Source organism: Triticum aestivum, chromosome 4A, assembly GCF_018294505.1.
Source record: "Triticum aestivum cultivar Chinese Spring chromosome 4A, IWGSC CS RefSeq v2.1, whole genome shotgun sequence".
Taxonomy (NCBI): domain Eukaryota; kingdom Viridiplantae; phylum Streptophyta; class Magnoliopsida; order Poales; family Poaceae; genus Triticum; species Triticum aestivum.
The window spans coordinates 85,198,265-85,214,078 of record NC_057803.1 but is presented as its reverse complement, the minus strand read 5'-3'; the positions used below and the strand labels follow the sequence as shown (position 1 = coordinate 85,214,078).

The 15,814-nt window shown below is 51.4% G+C and overlaps 1 protein-coding gene, 1 long non-coding RNA gene and 1 pseudogene across 2 annotated transcripts in view; 2 read left to right on the top strand and 1 right to left on the bottom strand.

The window, feature by feature from the left end:
• The window catches only part of LOC123085302 (uncharacterized), a 40,337-nt gene extending 31,651 nt beyond the window's left edge, over positions 1-8,686 (bottom strand). Inside the window, exons 1-2 of the long non-coding RNA XR_006439669.1 lie at positions 8,536-8,686; positions 8,424-8,479 (exon numbers count right to left, since the gene is read on the bottom strand). This is a non-coding gene — a long non-coding RNA (uncharacterized lncRNA). The remainder of the gene's footprint in view (positions 1-8,423; positions 8,480-8,535) is intronic.
• On the top strand, positions 5,249-9,368 carry LOC123085301 (protein RADIALIS-like 3). Its single transcript, XM_044506924.1, has 3 exons — positions 5,249-5,615; positions 5,722-5,864; positions 9,185-9,368. Exons 1-2 carry the CDS (start codon positions 5,377-5,379, stop codon positions 5,741-5,743), a joined length of 261 nt encoding a protein of 86 aa, XP_044362859.1. The 5' UTR covers positions 5,249-5,376; the 3' UTR covers positions 5,744-5,864; positions 9,185-9,368.
• LOC123085299 (sacsin-like) lies at positions 5,874-9,368 on the top strand (annotated as a pseudogene).
• Positions 9,369-15,814: the final 6,446 nt, after the last annotated feature.

Here is a 15,814-nt window from a genome sequence, read left to right as displayed (position 1 = left end):
GGTGGACCCTCGGGACCCTTCCGATGGTCCCGGTACAATACCGGTGACCCCCGAAACTCTTCCGGTGGCTGAAACTGGACTTCCTATATATAAATCTTTACCTCCGAACCATTCCGTAACTCCTCGTGACGTCCGGGATCTCATCCGGGACTCCGAACAACTTTTAATTAACCGCATACTAATATCTCTACAACTCTTGCGTCACCGAACCTTAAGTGTGTAGACCCTACGGGTTCGAAAGACACGTAGACATGACCGAGACAACTCTCCGGTCAATAACCAACAGCGGGATCTGGATACCCATATTGGCTCCCACATGCTCCACGATAATCTCATCGGATGAACCACGATGTCGAGAATTCAATCAATCCCGTATAGAATTCTCTTTGTCTATCGGTACGATACTTGCCCGAGATTCGATCGTCGGTATACCGATACCTTGTTCAATCTCGTTACGACAAGTCTCTTTACTCGTTCCCGTAACACATCATCCCGTGAACAACTCCTTGATCACATTGAGCTCATTATGATGATGTCCTATCGAGTGGGCCCAGAGATACCTCTCATACGGAGTGACAAATCCCAGTCTCGATTCGTGCCAACCCAACAGATACTTTCGGGGATACCCGTAGTGTACCTTTATAGCCATCCAGTTACTTGTGACGTTTGGCACACCAAAAGTACCCTTACGGCATCCGGGAGTTGCACAATCTCATGGTCTAAGGAAAGGATACTTGACATTAAAAAAGCTTTAGCAGACAAACTACACGATCTTGTGCTATGTTTAGGATTGGGTCTTGTCCATCACATCATTATCCTAATGATGTGATCTCGTTATCAATGACATCCTATGTCCATGATTAGGAAACCGTAACCATCTATTGATCAACGAGCTAGTAAACTAGAGGCTCACTAGGGATATGTTGTGGTCTATGTATTCACACATGTATTACGATTTCCGGATAACACAATTATAGCATGAACAATAGACAATTATCATGAACAAGGAAATATAATAATAACCATTTTATTATTGCATGTAGGGCATATTTCCAACAATACATTCCACCGAGCCGGTCGATATTTTTTGGTTTCATTATCACTCTGCCAAAAAAATCTGGATCTAAAGTAATCTAGTCGCTGAAGAACTCCTTTTGGAAGGTGGAAGAAAGATAGAGTGTATATATATACATGTGAATACAAACATTGTACATTACTTACCTTGAAAGCAATTAAAAGTTGAAACGAATCCAGGAAGGACAATTATTTTCTCATTCCCCGAGACCGCGAAACTTCGGTCACTCATCACAGCCCGCGGGACATTCATGCTCGATTGATTTGCTTACGTAGAGGAGGAATATATGGTGCCTAGCTTTAGTTTGGCACGTACAATACGTGGAAAGCTACAAACGAACGGATGCAGCGGCATTGCTGGTTACGCTCTGCCCTTTGTTATGGTGAGCTCCAAGAGTCAGTCATCTTTTTCTTTTCTTTTTTGCGGGGAAGAGTTCATCTTGTTTACTGCATTATTGTAAGCCACTAGGTTCATAGAATTTCCCATCTCCGGTGTATAGCATGAGCACTGGAAGTATTTGGAGGACTACAACAAAACTATGATGATTGAACTCGGAGCCTGGGCTCATCTACACCTGGTGAACATTAAAATTAAAATAAATAATAAAAAATATGAAACTTTTTGCATGAAAGATGCTATAGGGCGTAGGTGCGTGCAAAAATTCATGGGCAAACGACATTCGAGGAGCTCGCGCCAAACATGAGAAAATCAGCTATGAACAGTGTGGTTTTTAAACTTTCTTACATGCCTGAAATTTGTCCTTTTTACCACAAGCTCCTCAATTGTCCAAACTCCACCAAATTTGGCCCAGGCATCACACATTTGACTCACCACAAAAAGACTTGAATTTTTTTAATAATTTTAAACCATTTTACTATTCACGCCCGAGAGCATCTAGACCTGTGTGCAGAAACCCCCGTCATCTACACCCGATGATTTCTGCAAATGTAGAGATACATGCAGTTAGGCGACAACACACATGTACACGAGGGATGCTGTTAGGCGACAGCACAGCATGCAAGTAGAGACATATGCGTCGGTACATTATTTGAGATACTCCCTTCATTTTTGTATACAAGGTCACAAACACATATTACAAGTACCAAGGCAAAAGTAAATGTGTGCTTAAGTCAATATTGCAAGCTAGGTTGTCTCCTTGTTTGTCGTGTTAATTAATGCATATTTTTCTGTCCCACCTACAACAAGTCAATGCTCTCACTTTTTTTGGTTGATTAATGAGGCGCATGCAAGGGATAATTAATGTTCTCCTTTGCTAGTACTACCTCTCTCTCAGTTTATAGGGCGTGCGCGTGCCCCTAGGTTGTCAATTTGACCAACCTAATACAAGTCATATATTACAAAAAATTATACCAATATAAACTTCAAATGTTCTATTTTCAAACCATATAATTTTTGTGTTATATAGTTTATATTAAGGTGATAAAATTGGCAACCTAAATATACGCGTAGGACTTGTAAACTGAAACGAAGGTAGTACGAGACGAACACCATCAATTTTGTCTCGATTAGTGTTTGTGGCCTTGTATAGTTGCAAATTGTAATTTTGATTGTGACCTTGTATATAAAAATGAAGGGAGTAACTTTCTTATAAAAGATTCTCTCATAGAGAGATTGGGACGACAGAAGTAATTATTACCATGCCAACATTTACAATGGGTTGAAATATATATTCAGTCGCCGAAAACAGTTGTAGATGCTGATGCAACGCACAAAATCTAGTTGCCGGGGCATCTAATCTTTGGGCGTGTGCCCACAGAATTTGGAGAAGAAATCTAGCATTATAGAGGACGGTGAATTCAGTGCATGGCATGTATATTCTCACCTTTCTCGGTCTAGGAGCTTCCAAGACATACTTGCCACCTTTCTCCCGTTGGTGGTACGTAGAATTGTTTCTTCAGATAACTTGGACCAATTGTTGTACACTCTCGTGGAGCTTCTTTCTCTGATTCTTCTGACCTCTAGCTACCTGGAGAATACGTCACTATTCACTGATCAAGTGTGTGATTCGTGAATTAGCTATAACTAGGTTTCAACCGGCGCGGTAGTTGCGTTCGGTTGGGAAGTTCCTTTTACTGGAATCATATATGATACTCAAAATTAACACAGCACTAGCCAAATTTAAAAACTTGGTATATAGGTAGCTGAATCTGCCCGACTTAGACAGTAGAGCACTAATCAACTGAAAGCACATCACTGATCACTATCTTACAACAATAACGATAGTCCCTTCCAAGCCAGGCGTGCGCACCGTACTCCTGGCCTCTCACGCAATGACGCAACTACCCAGGAAACTATGGTTTCTCGGCCTCCCGTCGGGGCCGTCATCAATTCGCCTCGTCTTTGATGGCTTTAGAGTCATGAAGGCGCGATGGATCTTGGACCATGCCGGTGGAAGGGGCCTGGTTTGTTTTTAGATGTTTTTGTATGGTCGATTAGAGTTTGTATCTTGCTTAGAAAGACGAGGCAACGACAGCTCCCCGAAGTGGGAATAACGTCCTTCTGTTCTAGCCCCCGTTTTAATAGTGTGTCTAGTATTGTCGGAGGGCATGTGGATGTGTCTCTGACGGATCTCATGGAAATCGGTCGGCGTTGGTCTTAGGCGGATTCTCATGGATCCAGTCTTCGTTCGTGTGTCTTCAGATTAGATTCATTCAGTCTACGCTTCTCTTCATCGACGAGGGTTGATGTTTTGGTACCTTGTCGTGTGGGGTCTTAGCACGACGACTTCCTCACTGTCTACCACAACAAATGTTGTCTAGCTTCGGTGAGGGAGTGGCGATGGCGGCCGCGCACCTTCGCCTTGCTCTAGTGCTTGTAGTCGTAGCTAGGGGTCTATAAATTTAGATATAATTTTTATTATTTCTGGTGTTTCTTGTGCTGTCACGACGAATGATGGATAGATCGGATTAAAAAAAAAGCAACAAGGACTAGTCGTCGAGGCACCACTCGTGGTGGCAGCATATGCATGCGTAGTTACAGGCCGGGAGGCTACCCTATAGCTAGCCAACTATGCATGATGTCCAAAGCCCAGTGACACCATCATTACAAACAGAGACACGATTCCTGGATTCCAAATAATATATGCTACCTGGTGCGTGATTATCTCATATATGAAGTGCAATAATAATCCACTTGCGACGTTGTTAATGTTCCATAGTGTTGAAGGGAATCGATGGCACTTGCGCTAGATATTACAGATTAACAATGGGCGCATCATTCCTTGTCATTTGCATGCTTTGCTTTCTGTCCATGGCCTCCGAACGAGTAATCTCGGGGCCTAAAGCTGGGTGTAGGCCGTGCCGTAGTATGCTTGTTAAATGTTGGGCATAAAGTCGGCTGGCCAACTTGGCCCATTTCCCATCTTCTTTTCTGTGATGGAACCTCCTCTGTGTGTGCCGGTCATGGGCCATGCCAAATTTGTGGGATCGTACATGATTGGCTCATCTTCTTTTCAATATCAGGCAAGCAATCCAGGATGCAGATCTAGCTAGCTCCTTGGAATTTTTTGCTTTTTATGGTCCTGACCTAAGAAAAGATAAAAGTTGTTTTGTAGAGGAGAAAATTCTAGACTATCCAGTTCCATCCATGCATCTACTAGCGCCGTGGTGCCGACTGCCGACCACGATCTCGGGCTATTGCCTGTGCAAACACTAATTCACAGTCGATCATGTACACAGTGTCAGAATGCTCTTAGCTCGCTATCCCAGGATGAGAAATTGGCATCGATCCCGCTGATCTGGAAACCAATTAACCCTCCAGACCATTAACAAATCGAGCCAAGCAAGAGGCGGTTAAAATAAGGAGCTAATTGGCGCCCAAAGCAGCGATGCTTTCCTACGTACGTTGGCCCGGTCGAATAAAACGCATCCCCCAATCGCTGGCCGGCGCGCGCGCGCGCACGCTCTCTGTCTATGGCTAGGCATTCCTCGTAGCCGCCCGGCGATGCGCGCGGCGACGTCGGAGTCGCCTTTGCCTGTCTGCCTAGTGCAACTTGCATCGGAACGCTTTAGCGAACGCTAGCTCGCTAGCCTCGATAGTTTAATGGAGCGGCACTGCTCTGCTGCGCCATTTGCGGCAGTTTTTATTAGATCCATGTTGCCGCGAAGCCAACGGCTTTCGTCCCCGGCCCTATAAATATGGATCCATTGAGTACTCCTCCGGCAGTAGCAACCCACAGGTCGATCCATCCATTGGTCGCCACAAGAAGCCAAACTAGTCAGGGCGAGCTAGGATTAGGAAGTGTAGCGAGAGAGCTTTGAGGTAGAGATAAGGTCGTGGAGATGGCGTGGAGCGATGCCGAGAACGAGAGGTTCGAGCGCGCGCTGGCCACGTACGGCCGCGACACGGCCGGCCTCTGGGAGCGCGTGGCGGCGGCGGTCGGCGGCGGCAAGACGGCCGACGACGTCAGGCGCCACTACGACCTGCTGACGCAGGACATCGGCGACATCGAGTCCGGGCGCTACGGTTACCCCAACGGCGGCGCCAACGGCAACACCAACCGCAACAACGGCAGGAACAGGTACGCATACACGTGTACGATCATGAGTGATTTTCGATATTTATATATGCACTTCCGATCAGTAGACTAAGTACTCACTTGATTAACTTTGCCCCGCCGCATGCAGGGCCAACCGGCCCCAGACATGATGGGATCACGCGGTTCACACAGTCGAACCAAGGACACGTACGTACCAAGTACAGTACGAGCAAAGCTAGCTAGCAGCTTATTATGCATGCAAGCTGCCGTGTATATGTACTTCGTATCTACTACTTCCTCTGTTCCGAAATGTAAGTCGTTTAAGGGTTTGACGTGTAAATTTCGTAACGCTACGAGAATTTTTCACTTTCCAGAAATGCCCTCCCACCACCGCTCGCTCTCACCCACTCAAGCTCACTCTCTCGTTCCCCTCTCACCCACCCGGCCACCCCTCTCTCGCTCCCCTCCAGATCCCCGTCGTCGCCGGCCTCTCCTCGCCATCGTCACCGCTAAGCCACCCCGCTTCCTCTCTTTCTCCGCACCATCGAGCCACCCCGTTTCCTCCCACCGCCAGAAATCCACCACCCGTAGGTCAAAAGCTTGATTTTTTAGGCGCCGGCGATGAGCTTCTGGCCGGCGGAGGCGCTGGATCCGCGTGCTTCGACGCCGGCGACGAAGCGACATGGATCCGGGCGGGATGCTGCTGGAGGACTTCGGGCTGTGGGTGGACCTGGTGCGGCGCATCCGCGAGGTGCTGGCCAACTACCCGGAGGGCACCACCGCGCTGCGGGACGCCGGGAGCTCATCCAGAACGCCGACGATGCCGGGGCCTCGTGCGTCCGCCTCTGCCTCGACCGCCGCGCCCATGGGTCCCGCTCGCTGCTCGCCCCCGCGCTTGCGCAGTGTACGCCAGCAACGACGCCGCCTTCACCGACGAAGAGTTCGCCAGCATCCCCCGCATCGGCGGCCGCAAGAAGTCCTCCCAGGCCTGGAAGACCGGCAGCAAGATGGGCGCTAGCTACACTCTCTATCGCTGCTGAGCTCTGCTTCGAGCTGCTGCTCTTTCAATTTGAGCTGCGCTAGCTAAGCTCTTTCAATCTGAACCAGTACGTGTTCATTTTCTACTCGTACGAATGTTGCTGCTGTTTTGTGTTGTCACCTACGAATGCTGCTGCTAATTTGAGTTCTACTGTTAATTTGAGAACAATATGCTTAGCAAGGACCCACTGTTAATTTGGAGTAGCAACTGTACTCCATTGAAGTACTGTTACTGTTAATTTGCAAACTGAATTTGGAGTAGCAGCATACTGAATTTTGTATACTGAATTTGGAGTAGCAATTTGGAGTATGAAGCAGCTGTATGGATTACTGTTAATTTTGCATACTGAATTTGAGTAAAATGGAGTAGCTCTGTCACTGAATTTGGTTGGTAAAGATGCAGTAGCAGTAGGAGTTTTTACTGCACCTAACTAAGGTAGCTGCTGGGGTTAATTAGTTACCGCGCCTAATTAATTATCATGTGTAATCTGAACTGGTGTGTGTACCAAGTGATGATGGTTCTTAAGTTTAGCATGCATCACCAAGTTAATTGGGCGCCTAATTGCCAACTCTTTTGTGTCAGGAACATATATTCATAATGGAATAAAAACAACTTGCCAAGTTCTTTTGTGACTGGAACATATTCAGAATGGAATAAAAACAACTTGCCAAGTTCTTTTGTGACTGGAACATATTCAGAATTTATTTCTTCTCCAGTTCAGTTGCTTAATTTTCTTGGAGTACATTTGCTTAATTTGCTTGGAGTACATTTAACTTGGAGTACTTCAATACTCCAAGATTTGCTTAATTTGTGAACAGGAGTAGTTTTCAGAATGGAATGAAAACTAATGGCAGTACATTTGCTTAATTTGCTTTGAGTACATTTAACTTGGAGTCCTCTCGTACTCCAAGATTTGCTACTCAAACAAATTTTGAGTACTTGCACTTGCACACAACACTACTCAGCAATTTTCAATTAATTTTCTTGGATTACTCCATCTTGCTCTGTTAGGTTATCTTGCATTTTCTGTTAATTACTCCATCTTGGATACTTGGAGCACTGATGATGATTGCTGCTGTTATGTTAGGACTTGCAAGCAGTAGTTTTAGTACTTTAGTGTAGGACTTGCAACAAGAGGAGAGCTACTGTAGTATACTCCTCTTGTGCCCTCCATATTCTTGATCTCTTCTTTTCTCTTCTCTCTTCTACAGTAAATATGAGCCCTACAATAATATGATTTGTGACCTTGAATGTTTTTTTCCATCAGATTGTTTTAAAGAAGGGCTAATGAAAAAAGATGTGTGAGGGTATCAGTCATTCTCATGCCGGCATGCTGCACTTTTCAGCTAGCAGGTTGGTATCTCAACATTTCTCCATTCAAGTCATTTCCCATAGTGTTTTTTCGAAGCACTAACTGCAGATTTGCATACTAAGAATGGCTGGAGTATTTTATTTACATCAAATTATGTCAAACAGTTTAGATTGTTCAGTCATACCATAGTGTTTAAAATTTTGGACATTCTGAAGATTCAAATAAAAATAGACATGTGCACAGTTTACTTGATCATGTCAAGTTACAGGTGAAAGTGACCCTCTTATGGGAATAATGAAGTACAGAAATGAGATCGAGTTCAAAGTAAGGCTGGGGTAAAATTTTCAAAGGCCATGATGTACTCCTTCCTGATATTCATGCTCCTGATATTCCTACTCCTATTCCTACTCAATTTTACCTTAAATGAGAGTAGCAATTATTTCTGCCCGTTAATTCATACTCCTACTGATTTGGAGTACTGATGAAACTAAGTCCAAACCTGTTCTAAATTGACAGTACTTGTTCATCTTTTCTATTGACAGTACCGGTCCAAACCTGTTCTAAATTGACAGTACTTGTTCATCTTTTCTATTGACAGTACCGGTCCAAACCTGTATTGATAGTACATGTTCTACTCAGTGTTCATCTTTCACTGTTCAGTTTCAGTGTTAAATTTCAGTATTACTCCAAGATTGTACTGCATGCAATTATTCAAGACAAATGATTACAACAAGTTTATGATCATCAAATTGTTTACTCAGATGCAGAGCGAGTACTGGGCGAGGAGATGAACCTAGGCGAGCAAAATTGAGAACTCCGGCTGGAGCAGCTCCTGTCCAGCGGCGAGGACTTCAGCGGCAGCAGCACCTGTGCGTGGGGAGGAACAACACCTGGGCGCGTGCAGGCGGCAGCTCGCCTCCAACAGTGGGCGGCAGCAGAGCACCAGCTCGCCACCACCAGGGGCCGGCAGCAGAGCACCAGCTCGCCTCCACCAGCGGGCGGCAGCAGAGCACCACCTGGGCACGCGCGGGCCAGGAGGGGCCCCTGGGCGTGGGAGAGGAGGAGCGCCTGGGCAGGGGTGGAGGTGGAGGGCGGGGGAGGAGGCGGAGGTGGAAGGCAGGGATGGAGGCGGAGGTGGAAGACGCCGAGGAAGAAGACGGGCTGATTCAAAGTTTGAACTGGGGGCATAAAGGTCCATTTGCCCATTTTCACCTGGTCGGAACATATTCCCCAGCGACTTACATTTCGGAACGGAGGGAGTAGTATTTTATGCTTGTGTCTTGGGGAGTATATGTAGTAGTATAGCTCTGTCGCGAGACGAGAGCACGTACGTGTGCGTGTGACAGCAGTGTGCATATATGGGTGTAAACTGTAAAGCTTGCACTACTGTTTTTGTGACGGCATGTTTGCTAATGCTACCGATGAATGAATGATTGAATACGTATCGCTGTTACGCATGCCTGATTCTGATTGGGGATGAAGAACTGCACACATCTATCATGTTCGTCATAAATTATTTGCCGTCCGGCCCATTCCGCATACAATAGTTGTTCGTATATGCTCTCATATTGGTATCCTTTTCCATTGCCCGTTTGGTTTGTTTAACCAAGACAACACTTGCATCTTACCCTATCTCCCCCTTGACTCACAAAGCTAATCTACCATATATCTCTCCCCCCTGCATCAGGACAACAAAAGGAGAGGATGACCGTTAGACTAGACGGCTTGGGTTGTTGAGTATCGTGATTATTAGGAAAATTAAGATAGCGTAGGATATTATTTTATATTGTTTTATACTCTAAGATGATCATGTACTTCTATATATATATATGTGTGTCTATGAGGCTCAAGCAATACAACAACTATTCCACCAATTCCTCTCTCTCCTTTCTAACTTGGTATCAGCCTTATCTCGATCCTAAATCCTAGCCGCCGCCGCTTCCGCCCCCGGGGCGGTCGGCCTTCATGACCGCCGCCGGGGGCCACGCCGCCCGTACCTAGGGTTCTTTCGCCGGTCGTGTTGACCAGCTGCCCTAGAGAGTCTTTTTTTTGAGCCCTTGCTCCGAGTTTTTCTATCTTCCGTCGTTCACCCTTGATTGGCGTTTTCTTTTTGGTTTTCCGATCTAAACTTGATCGGTTTGCATCGCCCGCCGCCGCCGTCGACCCCCGTCGTGCTCCTCTACTCCAACACCAGCGTGACCGGCCGGCCTCTTCACCGACTCGTCGGCCTCGCGCGACAGGCGGCCCCTAACGGCCGTCGTCCGCGCGCCGGCCTGCTCGTCGATCTACGTCGGCCGTCACCGCCCTGTCCCTGAGTTCAGCGCGCCCCTCCATCGATCGAGCAACGGGCTGCCACCGCGTCGCCCCGTCGGGCCGCACCACCCCCGCCCCATGGTTCTCCCCGTGGCTGCACCGATCCCCGCCGCCGTTGCGTCGCTCCTTCGGACCGTAGCGCCATGGCACGTGGTCCCCGCCGTCGCCCTGAGGCCGTTCCCGTGCTTGCACCAACCCGCGTGTTCCCGCTGCGTCGCCCCTTCGGGCCGTAGTGCCGCGGCTTGTGGCAAATTGCCGCCCCAAGGCTGTCTGCTCCGGGCCTCCCCGAGGCTGCACGGACCCTCGGGCTGCCGCTGCATCGCCCCATCGGGCCTTAGCGAACATGACACACGATACCAGCAACCGCCCTGAGGTCTTCCCCGCTGTCGCCCGACCCGCGCGCTGCTACTGCGTCGCCTCTTCGGGCCATAGCGTCGTGGCGCACGGTCCACTCCACCGTCCCCGCACGTCGACTTCTACGTGGTATGCATTGTGCCGCCTCCCTAGGCGCGGGAACGCCAGCGTCCACGCTGGTCCTCATCACGCTGTAGGGTTCTTCCTCACCTACTTCGAGCACCGCGTCGTGCTTCTGACGTAGCCGCCGCCACCGTCTCCCCAGGCCGCCTTCGCCGCCGCTTTTCTTCCCGGTCCACGACGACTACCTCAACACCGGCCACCCCGACTCGACATCGACCACGGCGTGCTTCGCACGGCTACCTCAACAACGGCTACACCACCCTACGCTCTCGGCTATATCGACATCGGCACAAAGGGCTACCGCCTTGCTTGATCAAACTCATCGGTTTCCACTCCAGCCACGACTTCCGCGATGCATCGACCGTGACGACTGGGGGGGGGGGATGTCCGTCGGCTTACCTTCGAATTATTATCCAGTCTCACTGTCTGTGTCGCTACTGATGAAGCTATGTACCTAGGGTAGGGTCATAGGCCTGACCTAAATTACCTCCCCAAGGACATCATCTTAAAGCGAGCAACATTCCAAGGGTACCATCATCCACTCGACCAGAGACATTCCACTCGGAAGAATCAATGTCACTCGACCGTCACGGAAGTCACTCGACGAACAGAAGATCTAAAGCCACTCTGCACAGCAACGGTCGGGCGTTTACTCATAGCCTTAACTACCATTTATAACATTTTAATACGGACATTACCTGTAACGCTCCACCTTTATGTACATTAAACCTCGCATAACGGAGGGGAGCTGGGGTCCTGGCGCACTCTATACAAGCCACCCTCCTCCTCCAGGTCTGGGGTTCGCATCTTTTGTAAACACACACACGCATATAATCCAGTCGACCGCCTCAGGGCATCGAGATGTAGGGCTATTACTTCCTTCGAGAAGGGCCTGAACTCGTAAACTCGTGTGTACAACTACTCCATAGCTAGGATCTTGCCTCCCCATACCTACCCCCCATTCTACTATCAGCCTTAGAACCACGACAATTGGCGCCCACCGTGGGGCAGGTGTCTTAGCAGTTTGTTGGAGAAGTTGTGATTTTTCCGATTCCCGTCATCATGGTTTCCGGCGGAGGATTGGCTGAAGGCCGCGAGATCTGTCTTGGCACGCTTGTCTTCATCGCCGATGACTCCGCTTGGCTTCACGAGGCTCCACTAGACGTCAAGGCACTCCCCGTTCGCGGGGCGACGCACTTCCGCGCATGCGTCTGCGGCGTCCTTCTTCGGCAGCCATCGATTCAGTATCAGTTGGCTCCTACGGCAACCTCGCTTTCCGTTGTTCGTCGGCGCCAGCAATCCGGTCGGTCGCGGCTTTAGCGGTGGGTGAGGCATGCTGTCGGTGTGGAACGACACCTATGGGATCACGAGAATCTCTACTACGGTTGGCGGGGCGCGGGGTCGTGAGAAGAGTGGATCAAGCTGGTAGCACACGGTTCGTTTATTCAGGTTCGGGCCGCAAGGATGCGTAAAACCCTACTCCTGCTTTGGTGGATTGTATATTTGTGTTTTTGAGCTAGCTATGGGGCGTGAGGAGCTCCAAAAAGCCGAATCCCTCTCCTGGTCGCCTCGGGCCTCCTTTTATAGGAAAAGGGGTGGCCACAGTGGCACACAGGAGGTGGAAAGGGAACAGTGATGCGAGGTCATCCCTCGCATTACATGACAAGGCGCATTTAATGTGTCTTGCTTAGGTGTCCTTGCTTTATCGGGGATGGGGGAGAGATCTGTCTCGTTCGTCGCCGCTCCTTCTTGTGTCGACACGCGCCCTGGCCAGCGATGCCTGTGATGCCACGTAGGTAGGCAGGCAGCTGGGGTGGCGCAGCGGCGGGTCTTCACAAAGATCTGCATGCCACCACGCAGGTGCCTGTCCAGCTGGTTGGGTCGGCAGCTGCATGTGAACGGCAGTGGAGGTTTAGTCAGCGTGGGCCTGATGGTGGCCCCGCGGGCGTCCTCGGCAAGGGCCTTGCCGGGGCCCCGGCAAGGGTCTTGCCGAGGCGCCTGCTATCATCCCCGGCAAGGCGCTTGCCGGGGGCCTTGTGGTCTTCCTCGGCTGGGATCCCGCCAAGGATTGTCGTCTCCTTAGTGCGTATCTGATCTTGAATATCTTCATGAAGATCTGCATGCTTCCACGGGGATGTCTCCCGAATCGTTGCCCTTTGGGGGCAGTGGACTCAAGGGTGATTTGCTCCATAGGCGCGGGACGAGTCACCGCGGCAAGGGTCTTGCCGGGGCTGCTAGAACTGTCTCCCGGCAAGGATCTTGCCGGGGGAGTCCGCTTCGTCCCCTTTGCTCTTCGTGGTCTTGGTCTTGGCGTCGCAGTTCTCTCGAGTTTCGGTCTTACCCTGGCTCACCTCCCTTGCCTTGCTTGGTGTGGTGGTGCCCGTGGCTCAGACTGCCCGTGCACAGTTATAGGGGTACAAAAAGTGTACCCCTCTTTTTGTACACCGACAGGAGCCCCCGGGCCTGGGCCACACATATGCGCAACGCGTTGTTGGGCTAGGCCCAAAAACGGTGCGCGGGAAGGCGGGGCGGTTTTTACCGCGGTAAGATTCTTCGCGCGTTGTGCTTCCCATGACTCCCACGCGTGGCGCGGCGTGGGGAGGCGCGTGTGACGTGGGCGGCATGCATGGGGTTGGTTCCCGCGGGCATGTGTCACACCATAGTTAATGTGAAAGGAGGCAGCCCGTGTTTTCCCCCATAAGAAAGGAATAACCGCGGGCGCGCTGCTCACTTTCTCCTCTTTCCTCGCGCCTTTTCAAATCTCAGAGCCGCCATTTCCTCTCTTCCTTCCTTCCTAAGCTTCCGTCGTTGCCCGCCGTTGTTGCTTCGCCACCCCCCTTCCTCAGCCCTCTAAACTTCTTGGTCGCCATGGCGCCCAAATTCGCCAAGGGCAAGGGGGTGGCTAAGGGCGCCGGGACTGTGGAGCCGCCGGAGAGCGCGCTGTCGGGGGACCGGATGAAGTCCGCCTTTTTCTTCCCCTCGATGGTTGATGTTCAAGAGCTCCGGGCCTCCTTCAGGCCCCTATGGGGAGCGAAGACGGGGGGAGAGAATTCGGGACACCCGGCGACGCGCATCATTCCTGCTGCTTGCGCCGATCCTGCTCCAAATCGGTATCCCTTTTTCGTCGATTATCTTTCTTGCGGGTTATACCCCCCTTTCTTCGATTTCTTCTGCGACGTTATGCACACCTTCGGCTTTCGCCTCTTGGATTTTACTCCGAATGCGGTGGCGTGCATGGCTTTCTTCGCGCATCTTTGTGAAGGCTTTGCCGGGGTGCAGCCCAACACGGCGCTCTTCCGCCATTACTTCTTCCCTCGGATCCAGCCGGGAGGTGCCGTCTCTGGTTGCGTCACCTGGATCCCAAGATCCAAGGGCGCGTACCCGGACGGTGCCGTGAAGGAGAGATGGGAGGAATGGCGTGGCCGGTGGTGCTGGATTGAAGATGAAAACCCGTCAGAATTCTGCAAGGTCCGCCGAGTGCCGTCGGTCCGCGGCAGCGATTGGAGTGATGTCGACGTCGCCGACGGGAGGCTCGCCGTCACCACCACCAGGATTCTCCGGCTCACCCGGGCTGGACTCACCCTTGAGATGATCGGGGCGGACTTCATTCGTCGCCAGATCGCCCCGTTGCACAACAAGGGGAGGCCAACCTGGCTTTTTACAAATCCGGCCGACATTATGCGACTCCGCCCCGGCCTCGATCACAACTTCACAGTGCTGGCGCATGCCCACTTCTGCCAGCGGCTTTTCCAGCTTGATGTGGGTCGCGATGGAGAGGTCGAACGGACCGGCAAGGCCGCGAGGGCTGCCGCAAAGGTTGGCAAGGCCCTCAAGGGGCCGTTTTTCAAGCCGCCAGCGGGGGTGGTCCCGTTGTGCAACAATTCGCGTCGGTCCAAGATCATCGCCATGATGCCGGACTGTAATGCGCACGACCCTGTCCCGAGCTGGGAGGAGCCGAAGGACGCGGATGTGCAGCAATTCTTTGACACCCTGATCAAGGTGTACGTCAATGCTGACGCCGAGCGGTGGCTTATCATGGACACCACCCAGGCAGAGCTGGACTACATCGCCACTAGGGCGAGGGAGGCATAGCTTGCCATGGAGGCCGGCAGCGCCGGGGGCGTGGAGGACAAGGCCACAACGGCTGCGGAGGAAGAGGATCTCACCCGGTGGGCGGCGGCCTCCGGGGAGGTCAGCAGCGCCGACACTGGATCTCCGCTCGTCGAAGACGCGGCCGATGAGTCGTCGGAGGAGGAGGACGTGGCGGCGGGCTCAAGGCCAACTAGGGGAAGAGGGCGAATCCTGCGGCGGGCTGGCTCCGGCGAGCCGGTCCGGCCCGGCAGGGCTACGCGGCCTTAATTGACCCTGGAGGGGTCTGGGTGTCACACGAGGGCCACGGCAGCCAAGAGGCTGACGAAGGCCGCTGAGAAGAAGAAGACAACAACCCCTTCTTCATCTGGGCGCGCACAAACCCCGCCGTCTTTGCCTCCTCCGGCAGATGTCAACTCGGATGTTGACGTGGAGGTCACTTTTGATCTCGGGCCTCTCAGCCCGAAGAGGAAAAGGAAAGTGGCGGAGGAAGAGGAGATAGATGACGAGTAAGTACTCCGTCCCTTACTGCCATTTCCATTCCCCTGAATCAAGTCACTTATCTTGATCCGTTTTTGCTTTTGCAGGGATGCAGAGACGTTGGCCCAGAGGGTGAAGAGGGCGAAGGCCTCGGCGAGTAGTCAGCCCCCGGCTGGGGCTTCAAAGATGCCACTGGTGGTGTTGAGCAGCCCGGACAGCAGCCCCCGGCACAGCCCCCAGCGTAAGTTTGTCACCCTCCTCTTACTCGACATGTGGTAGGCGTTCGATGCTATGGTGTTGACCTTGCCGGGTTTGCAGGAGGGGAGCGGCAGTAGGAGGAGCCGCAGAGGGCTACCCCCAACACACCACCCCATCGACTACGCCGCCGCGAGGGGCGTCCCCGGCAAGGGCATCAGGCATGGAGCCCACACCCATGGAGGAAGAGGGGAACTTGGGCGCTGGTGACTCTGCCATGGCGCCGAATGCTGGCGGGGAGGGGACTTCTGCTTCACAGCCTGGCACTGGTGAGTC